Source organism: Dermacentor andersoni, chromosome 10 (genome assembly GCF_023375885.2).
Source record: "Dermacentor andersoni chromosome 10, qqDerAnde1_hic_scaffold, whole genome shotgun sequence".
NCBI lineage: Eukaryota > Metazoa > Arthropoda > Arachnida > Ixodida > Ixodidae > Dermacentor > Dermacentor andersoni.
In genome coordinates, this window is record NC_092823.1 from 46,577,887 (window position 1) to 46,589,426 (window position 11,540).

The following is an 11,540-nucleotide window of genomic DNA, read 5'->3' on the forward strand; positions in this document are numbered from 1 at the left end:
AATTTATGTATTGTCAGGCTCGTTTAAGAACACAACCCTTTCAAAATGTTCACCGACGCTGCTTAAACAGACTGACCAGTTTAGAAAATAACTCCAAAGTGGCGAATAATTCAGCCATTATACAGGAATAAAAATGAGGCTACTCATACTTTTTACATCGCAGAGGTACGTTGACGCGTTTGGAGCTATGCACGGAAGTGGTATATTTGACTATGGGTTCGCCTGAACAAGAGGGACCTGTCCTTGTATAAGCTATAGATATTATACATACTTGCAGAGCTGATACCCAGCGACAAAACGGGCAAGTGCAAGAGAAGGGAAGTGAGTTGGCTTTATTTCATTCGAACAGACATTATACGATGTACATAAAAAATGTAAATAACAAAATTTTGGGTGTGCCAGGATACAAATGTATTTATTTGTATTATAAGGCGCGATACCATTAAAACAGTTTCAGCCTTGAATTCGTCTCCCCCCTTATAAGCACGGCAATTGGTAACATTTACTGTTTCAATAGGAGTGCAGCGACGCCAGGTCTTCCGGATGTAGATTTATAGTAGTGTTACGCCGGTACTTACGGTCACGATCGAGCTCGATCGGGATTGAAGTTTGCGATTACAACAGGACCTTTGTACAAGTTCGCAAACGGTAGCGAGTCGCGATGAGAAACTCGAGCGATCATGAAATGCTCTATGGCTAACGAAAGTGCCGGCGTGATAACGGTATAAGACCGCAAAGCACATTGTAGCAATTTTAACAGGTGAGGGAGGCTTTGGCATCTCACCAGTGCAAATTAATGTCCACAATCACTATAAGAATAAGCAAGCTCCACATCGACAGCTTGTGGACCGCCGTTGTTGAACATTTCAGAAGCTAATCCTCGTTCTTGAAGCGTTTAAATGCGTGACCACTACTTGTCTCCCTCTGTGACCCCGCCGTCGTCAAAAGGCCGTGGCAGAAAAATGGCACACCCCCACATTTAACTAAAAGAAAACTGACCACGGTCTGGATGCAATCTTGTGCCCAACCACTACTACTACCACTTCGTAGTCGAGCGTGCTAAGCACTGCGTCACCGTTGCATTGCGCCACCGTTGCCACACGTGACAGTGACGAGTATGTTTGAGCCTGGGCACGTGGTTGCGCTCTGTCTGGCGGGCAATTTACCAGGTGTTGCATGATAGGAGTGGCGGCACTATCGGCGCCAGGGTCTTTGTCGTCGTAAGTTGAATCGGTCGCGTGGATATCATGTCAGTCAGCAAAGCGTGACAGGAGGCTCCAGTTGACTGCCCAAGAAGTACGAGACCATCGTGCGAGCCGCTGCAGCGAAACAACGTGAAACCACCAATCTCACCGACAACGCGAAAGGCAGAGCGAGCAGCTTGTCGGTTTGTCATCTTGCGACCTCATCAGCAGCAGCGTTACACTCCTAAAACATACCGCAGCAGCACTAAACTCAGCAATCTAAGCGACACATTAGGCGACCAGTAAGGCTCTGGCATTCGCACATCACCAGAATTGATTAGGTGACCCCATGTTATTTTTTTAAGTAAAATTATCAACTAAATCTTCCAAGCCAGTAATGTAGAGAGTCTCACTGGTTTGGGATATGAAAACTTTAAACGTGCTTGATTATTTCAACATATTATTTGCACCTACACTATGTGCCAGGTACGCAATGAAAAACACAGCCGAAATTCGAGCGATGGTACCTCGTGTCTCAATATTGTGAACTGTTATTGCACGAGGGCGTGAAAACTCGGGCGTCTCCTGGAGCAGAACGAGCAAGGTTTGTTCTTGGATTGCTAGTGGCTCCGAGTAAACAAACCTAGCGAAAGTGCACTACTCTTCGAGCCAAGTGCACAGTCTCGCCAATCCAGCAGTCGTACTGTAGGTCAATGTGGCAAGCCAAGCCAAGCCTTGGCTGGCAAGCCCCAACATCTACGTGTATGCGGAGCGCGTTACATGCATATAATGATTCTTGATTAACCTAATAAAAAGCGACAGTCTCGACTGACGCTGTTGTTTTGTGCTTCGAAGTTTGGCGCTTACGATCATGAGCTAGCCTCACCGTCATTCTCACAGTTGACGACAGCCAGAATAAACCGATGTAAATCCACCGCAATGACTAGAAATCCGCGATTATTCCGTTTGCGTAAAGCGGACAACTTCAGTTCAAACTGCCAGGAGACAAATTCCGTGCAAGGTATGTTCGCACATTAGCCTTTCTATAGCACCTGGGCAAGAATATCTGAGCATTCAATTCACAATGCTGGCCACTTCCTGAAAAGACACTATTTCTAACCGAATGGAATACATATTTTCACACTGCCTACCACTGGGTCTTTCAGGTAATTCAGTCAGACTTGCCGGGATATAAACACTTGCCTAGTGATACCACCTATAAAATTTGTGCATACTTACTTTGTTCGAACGCGAAAGTATTTCACACCGTGTTTTGCCAAAAATTATCCCCATGTCCGCATGTCACACAATAACCATCAGGCACATCTGCGAGATGCTGATACATTGCCGCTTCGTGCCCACTTATACGTTAAGAATGTAGGCTTAGAAAGATTGGAAATGCTCGGTTCTGCAAAGGGATTGTACTCTTGATGAAGCAAATTTGTTGCAATATGAATATTTTGGTAGTTTGCTACTCGCAATACCGTGTACTTTCGTGCCCAACACGGCCGCCAACCTGGACACGTATAAGCTTAGTAAAGATTGCAGTCATTGTAAATGCATTGTGGGTATAGTTTGTCGCGTTCTGTCTAATGTTTAGGAAAACAGGCATAGAAAGTTTACTAAGGTTTAGTTCCATAAATGAATTGTTGTCTTGATGTCTTATGTTTCTTTAGATTCATTTTTGTTGCGTCAATTAATTTGTTTATTATAGTTGTTTTAGCTTTGAACAATTCCATTAAAATCTTCGCCGACAGCGGTGGCAGCTGTAGGAGTAGTAAAGATGATAGTTCTTTGGAAATGTATTTCAGTTTATCTCAGCCGGCTTCTATTGGCGAGGAGGCTTTCGGCATATTTTTGGCGATATTTCGAAGATATTCCCCGACAACCGTCACAGCTCTGCGGCTACACGGATGGTCACCCGATATTGTAATCTGCTTACCTTCGTTACAACTGTGCACCCAGGACCATGGAAATATCGTGGACCTAGAGGCCTGGATCTTGACCAGCAGGAAGGGGCCCAGACAGAAGAGTGAGGCGATCTACGCATCGATGAATTAAGGCGTGCAATTACATTTTGATGGACAAGTCAGCTATAAAAGCTTCGTGACTGCTAGCGACACGAATGCTTTAGCTTGTGCTGAAGATTCAAGCATAAAGAAAGACATTCAATAAGAGCGGACACTCCCATAGAGCCCAAAGTCAGAATAGACTGTACCCACCTCCACACAAGACCCTCTCACGTGAAGACGCCGTAACATGGCGACAACTACAAACCAATACTTACCCCCATTTAAGCAGACTACACGCAATACACCCTACACTATATTCATACAAATGTCCCCTTTGTAATGATTACGCCTCCCTGTATCACACCACATGGGCGTGCCCCAACGTGAAGGCAGCCCCTCAAATACTCAACCCCACACCCCAGCAGTGGGAGGCCGTGCTGACTAGTTCGGACCCTCGTAACCAGCGGCAAATGGCGTGGCGGGCCCGGCAGACAGCAAGAGCCGCAGGAGCCCTGGACTGAGGGCGCCTACCGCACAAACAGGAAGACACCTGCTTGTCCTTTCTTTTTTTTAATAAATGTTTCTCCACCTCCTGCGAATCGACTGTAGGACGCCAGGCGCATAGGGTTAACACCTGAAGCACACTTCCGGTTTCGCTTTTGGGCACGAGCGTTTTGAACGCTAGCTGGCACTCGATACGCGGGCAGCGCTGATCGGCGCGGTATTTTTGATTACGAAAGCAATTATATGTACAGTCAAGGCGCATTTCTGCCATTAGCGTCGCCGTCGCCGTGAGGATCCGTATTGACCCTTTTCGTGCCGATCCCGTGGGCCTTGCTATGTTTCATCACGTGGTGACGCGTCCACTGCTTGCCTAAACTGCCTCCGTGTTCACAATGGGCTTGCATGACGCCGCTGAGGCTTACCAAACTTCCCTTTCGGGAGATATCGTAGGCGGTGACTGGGTGGACGGAACGAAGCTTCGGCCACAGTTTCAGAGAACATGCAAAAGCGCTTTTAGAGCTGATTAAGCTATGTTCAAACGCCGCCAGCAGAGTATATCGTGCTTGTTCAAAAAGCGTGGCCAAATGTGTATTTCAAGCTATCTAAACTTACCGCTCATGAATTGAATCAGGATTAGTGTGTTTTGTTCTTCGGTCTTTATTTGCTAAATATATTCAAACAGTGGCTTGTCACATTTCTGACTCAGTAAATTTGCTTGGTGCGGTCACTATTTGATCATTTCTGCCTAATCAAGTGCGGGTGTGCTTCCTTCTGACATATTTATTTTTGCTGTGCGCAAGGCTTGAATCGGAGCTGTTTTGTACATTGTAATACCTTGTATCAAAAATGTACTATCACTAGCAACTAGCTTACTCTCGTGGACCGCCACTAAAGATTTAGCATCGGCCATTCATGCGCTAGCATTCATTAGCATTCATGACCTTTTGGTGTAGTCAGTCTTTTATCGTGCTTATATGTTGCGCATAATTAAATGTGCGCCCATTCGCCCTCTTCCAGGTTGGCGATAGAGTGGACGTAAGTTTGCGTGCCAGTTGGCGTATATGGGTGTGGATACTATACGGAAACCTTACTCCAACAAGAAGCGGCGCTACTTCCTTTGCCATTATTTAACGAGCGGTACTCACTCTTGCCGACGTTCCGGGGCTGAATCATTTTTTTAAGGTTAGCGATACAACGCTGGCGGATGAGCAAATTTCTATATCCTCGAGGAAAGCCGTACATCTCGATGTGCCGGTAGCACGTATGGACAGTTGCAGCAGCGGTCCGCGAACTTGGTCACACAGATTCTGTTTATTTGTTAATATGTCACAAATTTTGTATCCAATTGCTGCACCCGTCTTCAAGCCACATTATTCAATCCATCATGATTAGAGCACAGTGCGTCAGCGAAAACTGAGTTGCATTTCTGACAATTGGTCGCACAGAATCAAGGTTAAAGCTGTAGTGGTTTTGTATTCGTGCGCTGTCGCAGTGGCTACATGCCGGGTGCCACCGAGAGCGCCATCTCCTTTCTCTAGAACAAGCGGCTCCGCAATAAGAGTCAATAAAGTCTAAGGGCGAGATAAAGTCTAAGGGTATTTGCGAGCGAAGGCATGCGAGGGTGAGCCGACCAACACAGCGCAATCTCAAGTGCGCGAGTGAGGAGGACGGGCCGCAAGCGCGGCCTCTCCTGTCTCGCGTGAGACACCGGGGGGAGGGCGGGGGGTGTGAGAGCGAGGGTCTACTCCGGCGGCTGCGGGTTCCGTATCTCGAAAGCGATCTACAACGTGGCCAAGGTGCTCACCCGCACGGGCCTCATCTTCAAAGCGATCTGCGACGATTGCAGAGTGCGCGTAGTCACAGTAGCTTAGTACGCGCTGCGCTTCTGAAGTTTTGTCTGCGCTGAAGCGAGAGATACACGAATATTAATGCGACCGCTGCTGCCGCGATTCCTCACTCCTGCATTTTGACAGTGAGCTAACGCGCTCATCTAGCAAGATGCATTGATGTTTGTCTGTGCGCGCGTTACATCGTGTTTGTTAATTTTGTTAAAAGACGATGGAGCGCTAGTTGGTTTGAATCTATGATTGAACGTGTAAGCGCGATTGAACGAGCACGTAGAAAGATGCACACAAAGACAGCGTTGTCTCTGAGTATGTTTCTTTCTACGCCGTCGTTCTGTCTCGCTTACTCATTCTATCATCGTTAAGTTAGTTTATAAGCGAATCTTTACAAGTTTATACGGCTGAAAGAACTGCTATCCTTACTTCGTATAACTATGTACTAATTCGCTATCGCAATCGGTACTTCGCCTTTCGGGCGAAACTGAGACTTTCTTTGGCTTCTGCTGCTCAGCCGTGCGTGGTCTCAGTGCGGAATCGTTCTATTATTTGGTTAACATAATAGCGATCTTAACAAGTTTCTAACGAATCTATGCCACGTGAAATTTCATAAAGCGGACGCAAGCCACCTTCTGAAATGAGGAAATGTATATTTCGCTCTATATAAAAGCTCGCTCAGGGTTTTTTGTGCAACGTTGTGGCACCAGGTAAGCCGCAGTAGTTCCCGTACGAAGCTCCAGTGGACGAAATCAGGTGAAAAAGAAGCAAATTACAAGCATGTGTCATTTTGGTATATAGAACTTACAGGATGATACTGCGTATAGAGGAGAAATGTGAGAAAGTTGTGGATGGGCAGCATTAAAAAGAAAAGCAATTCGCATTTACATACCTGGCGTAGAAAATACCTGCCTCATCCCAAACAACACCGTACACAGTGAAGAGAACTTCTGATTCCCAGGAATCCCCCCGTTCCGGTGCAATATTCCCTGCACGTTAAGAGCACAAATACAAGGGCGACTGCGCTTTTCCAAAACAACTTGGCCTCAGCAAACACTATGGCACCCTACATACACACAGGTGGCCACAACATAGGCTCTCAGCCAGACCATGCTAGACGCTCGCGGAATGCCTTCTACTCGCACTCAAGGCAAATGAGCGGATGCAAAGCCTGCTTTCATTCGTTTAAAAGACAGAATTTTCGAGGTCTTGGTTTTTGAGTTCCTCGGCATTATCTTTTGCTCCTTCTGCAGACGAAAGCAAGAAAATCTCGTGTCATTACTCTACTCAATCGCTCGTAGCGTTTTCGATAAGCGCGAATACCGAAAGAAGGTGTATGTTTGCGGGGCCACAGAAAGCGTCACAGACTTGACTAACATTCAGTGCACAATCTGTAACCACGGCCGCGCTGCTTTCCGCTCCATCACAACGCCAGACGCGGCGAGAGTGCCTCAAAAGTATCCCAAAATGCAACGAAATTACAATAATGTTGACAGTCAGAGAAAGCGCTAGAACCTGCCCCGCAAAATTCAGTATACGCGAAGCTGACTGCGTTATACGGCCGTGCTGCTTTTCGCTAACTGCGTCAGAAAGCCGGGTGCGGCGAGTGCGTCAAAAAACTACGGAAATAAGTTAATGTTGGAGCTGGTAGAAAGCATCGCAAAGATCTCCCAGTGCGAATCATTAACTATGCCGGGATGACCTAGCAGATTTTCGCTAACTTTCTCACAAACTCCGTTCCGTGTCATGAAACCCTAAGTAGCCTGAAATGCGTCGTAGACTGTCAAACAAAATGTCTCACCTTGCTGTAGTTCGTCGAAATGCAGACGGAACGCAAGAATACGGCGGGCGCCTAACAAACAGGCCACATCCAAAAGTGACGGGTCGCAGAACCGGCAAAATTCACATGCACAGCTGGCCTCGCTCGCTTCAGTGGCGCGTCTCGCGCATGACGGATGCGTCTCATGTGCCGTTGGCTCGTTGCTGGGTGAGGCAAGAAAAATAAGTCGCAAAGTTAGCTTTTACGCGAAACTTTTTGGCGCCGGCGTCTTCCGTACCGAGGAGGAGAAGGTGCGCATGCGCGCACGAAGCTTAACCGTCTCCCTTTCTGAAGGAAGCACCGGCGAGCCAACGCTGCACGCGGGCCAGTGGGAACGGAGGCGAGAATGCGCGCGCAGCGGCTCACGTCTTTTCGTAGTTGCGGCCCACTGTAGGCGTCTATGAACGATTGCGGGCGGCAGGGCGTGCTTGAAACGACCGCACTTTCGGCGTGGTGTTGGCGGCGTAAGACAAACTGTTCATCACTCGGGCCAGTCGTTACATATTTGAACACGTGTATGGGTGTTCGCGCTCGACACCGCTGAAGCTTTAACGACGCAGCTTCGCCAAAATTGCATTTGCCGTTGCGTCGCGTGTACCATGATGCCTGGTAGTCTCCGTGGTGTTGTTTACGCTGCACTAGCTGCGCACGACTCGCGTGCTTGCTTCCGCTGTAATTGCGTCGCCCTTCGAGGGAAAGTAGACCGTAAAAACGATGCGCGCTTATGGCCTTGTATTTGTGAATATACAGCGAAGCTACCACTGCTTGCTAGAATAATTGTTTCACATTTGTGTTGTTACCAATGCGTCTGAAAGAAGAATCAAACAATATTTCTTCGGTTGCTCAACCGTACCTGCCCTTGGTAATCGCGATCCTCAGTTTCGTCGAATACACACGTACTTGTTTGCTGAAATTTCATTTCTCACATTTTTAGATATTAGATCGGAAATACAGAACACTCCGCAAGTTGTAGCGCTTAGTCATTTGAACAAAACTTTTCATAAAGTGCGAATTATTTAGGGACCAACTGAAATTCTGGGAACCCGCCGCGGTTGTTATCCACCAAACATGCCGATGGGCGCGCGACAAATCGCGAAAGTCCGACTCACCACGCCCGCATAACGAGCGAACATGTTCGCACCATGCTGGAAACCAGCGCCTGCTCGTTCACGCGTACGGTGACACGAACGGTGGCGCGTTCGAACCATCGTGTTCTTCCATTCCGGGGAAGGCCTTGGGAGACGGTCTGGCAGAAGCATGGATGGGCGCACGCCCAGCAAATCCGCGCCGCTTGCCGAGCCCGAGCCAAAGAGGAAGAGCCTTCTCCTTTTTGAGCCCAAGTAACCTCGCCATTAGGTGGCGTTAGCAGATCAACACTCACGCTAGCTCTCGTACTACCCTGCAAGCATACCGACCACCGCAGTAAAGCCACGCGACGAAGCCGGATTTCAGGAGATGGGAGCTATGCGAGAAAACAACATATCAGGTGAAGCGTGAGAGTCGCGCATCCCCACATGTGTTGCGCTGCTAGGAACGAGTTCACGGGCTGAAATTCCGACGGCGGCGGCCGCATTTCGATGGGGGCGAAATGCGAAAACACCCGACTGCCGTCTACCTGGGGTATGTTAAGATTTCCTAATGGCGTACCTAATAACTACGGCTTGCCTCATAATCAAATCGTGCTTTTTGCACGTAAATCTCCGTAACTCATACATTCATGCTGCATATGGGAAATAAAACACCTATGCAATGTATTTCATGTATGGTCTAATAACACGCCGTAGCACTGTAAGAGCACACGACTGAATCGATGTTGTCAGCTATTGCGTGGAGCAAGTCATACTATTTTTTTTTTTATTCCAGCTCACTGCGTAACTACTTCGGAATATTTATTCTACTTCGCAAGTGCTAACTTTAGGGCGTCACTTTGAGTGACACGTTTGTAAAACATTCCAGTAAACACAAAATTCTGCAGATTTTGCCATCGTACTCGTTACACAATCATTCTTATGCTTCCTAAAGAGAGTCTACGAAATACAGGAAAAAGGCATGTGATATTACCCCTTGCGCAACACCACTGTTATGTTCTCAAGCCTGCATGCAAATGAAGGAACTGCGCCCTCAGGCTGGTATGTTGCCTTATCTTGTTTATCGCTATGATTAACTACCGCGGGGAAATCACATCGCTCGTGTAAACCACACAGTCAATGCCTGCCCCACTGCTCTTTAAAGCAGCAGAAAATGTCTTGATGCCAGCTTTGACGCTTCGAAAGGGCCGGTTAACCTAGCTATATCGATGCTCCGTTGCGAATGATGATGCAAGTGCGGGGAAGTCAGATAAGGACAAACTAATTACACTTTGTGCTATGTTAACGTATATGAAATCCTAGGACCGTATTAATTAAGAGCGTGCATATTATTTTTGTCGCAAAATTTTGAGAATCATGAAATAGATGCCTGTCTTTGTAGTTGTATGTTTGGCCATTAGGTGTTCTTCTTTCATCCTTATATGGTCTTGTATTATTTCGTCTCAGATCACCGATGTAAAAATACATATAGCTGGCAATCGGGTAACTGCACCACGGAACGATGGTACTACAATCGACGAACAAGAGAATGTCGACCAAGTTGCAACCCAGCGGCGCCATTTCTTGCGAAAATAGATTGCGATGGCATATGCAGAACTGGTGAGCATGATTTTTGCTGCGATTTGTTCAAATAATACAAAGCTGAGTCATTCTTACTGAAAGGTATGTTGAAGTTCGGCATGCTGTTTTAAAGCATGGGCCCATTTGTTCTCGAATTTACTATTTACCAATCCAATTGACTGAACTAAGGCATAATGTATTTATTCTGATCAGCGCTAAATTTACGTCATATACCCAACACAAAAGTGATGTACGCAAGCACAAGAAATTGTATTTTCATGGTTTGTCTACTGAAAAACTACCTTTTAGTATATGCTGGCACGATCGTCGTGTAATGTTACTTAGAATGTAATCTATGATAATGTATTCCACGGTAGTCATATTACGTAATAGGAATCAGCATGACAATGCCAGAGATTATGTAATGGCACTGTGTGCCGTATGTCTAGCAGCATAAACGATGACATTATATTGCGCTGTAGCTACGCCAATATACTGGGTGTTTCAGCGAAGTCGAGCCAAACTTTGAAAAATCCATGCATGAAAAAGGAGAATGCAGGAAACATAGTATTGTTCGCTGTACTCTTCAAAATAGAGCATCTTTTTCCTATAACCTGAAGCAATAAATAATTATAATCAATGAAAAATTGACCAACGTTTAAAAAACTCAATTTGAACGCAAGATCTCCTATGAGCAAGTTGTAGAGCTTATTGAGAAACATCCAAAATAGTTTATTTGTATGCTGATAGCTGCTGCCGTTTTAATTTGTCCGGGCTTCCGTACATCCCGTCGCTTAAGAGGAAGCTTTAGCTCGGGTGCTCCTATCTAAATACATGTAAAAGGAGAATTCGTTTTTCTCGGCAACCACTGCACCAAATTTGACGGGGTTGGCTGCATTTAAAAGAAAACCTTCAAATCTGGTGACTGTTGGTTTCGAATTTTCGATTTAGGTCGTCAAATTTTTATAAAAAAATGGCAAAAATCGCAAATTTTCAGAAAACGAAACTATCAAGTTTACAACTCCGTAACTCAGCAAATAAAAAATGATATCGCAATTCTGTGAATTGTACCTGATAGCACATCTAAAGCGGACAAATTTGACATCTTATACATGAATCTCAAAAAATTTATTAATATGTAATTACAACTTTTGCAGAACATTTGTAAACAACGTAACGAATTCACGTAAGATGTTAACTGACGTATCAAATTTGTCCGCTTTGAATGGTCTAATGGATGCCGTTTACAGAATCGCGATATCTGTTTTTGATGCAGAGCTATTAGCTTGTAAACTTCGTGCTTCTATTTTTTTCAAACGTCTGAATTTTTGAAAATTCTTCTAACGAAATTCAAGCCCTAAATCAAAATTCCGCTTCCAACAGTCACTAGAATTTAACTTTCTCTCTCAAATGCAACAAATTTCATTAAAATCGGTCCAGGGGTTATCTCAGAAAAACGTTTTTGCGTTTTTACATGTATTTGAATAGGCCGCGTCGGAGTTTGGCCCGAGCTAAAGCTTCCTCTTAAGCGAACA

The 11,540-nt window shown here is 45.8% G+C and overlaps 1 protein-coding gene and 1 long non-coding RNA gene across 11 annotated transcripts in view; one reads left to right on the top strand and one right to left on the bottom strand.

The window, feature by feature from the left end:
- LOC129380637 (uncharacterized) overlaps positions 1 to 7,629 on the bottom strand; it is a 42,096-nt gene extending 34,467 nt beyond the window's left edge. For both annotated transcript variants that reach the window (XR_008608815.2, XR_008608814.2), the window contains exons 1-2: positions 7,340 to 7,629; positions 3,127 to 3,226 (exon numbers count right to left, since the gene is read on the bottom strand). This is a non-coding gene — a long non-coding RNA (uncharacterized lncRNA). The remainder of the gene's footprint in view (positions 1 to 3,126; positions 3,227 to 7,339) is intronic.
- LOC126543115 (uncharacterized) overlaps positions 1 to 11,540 on the top strand; it is a 72,465-nt gene that overhangs the window by 49,885 nt on the left and 11,040 nt on the right. For all 9 annotated transcript variants that reach the window (XM_072284829.1, XM_072284831.1, XM_072284834.1 and 6 more), the window contains one exon: positions 9,892 to 10,044. In XM_072284829.1, the coding sequence (XP_072140930.1) occupies positions 9,892 to 10,044 (153 nt within the window). The remainder of the gene's footprint in view (positions 1 to 9,891; positions 10,045 to 11,540) is intronic.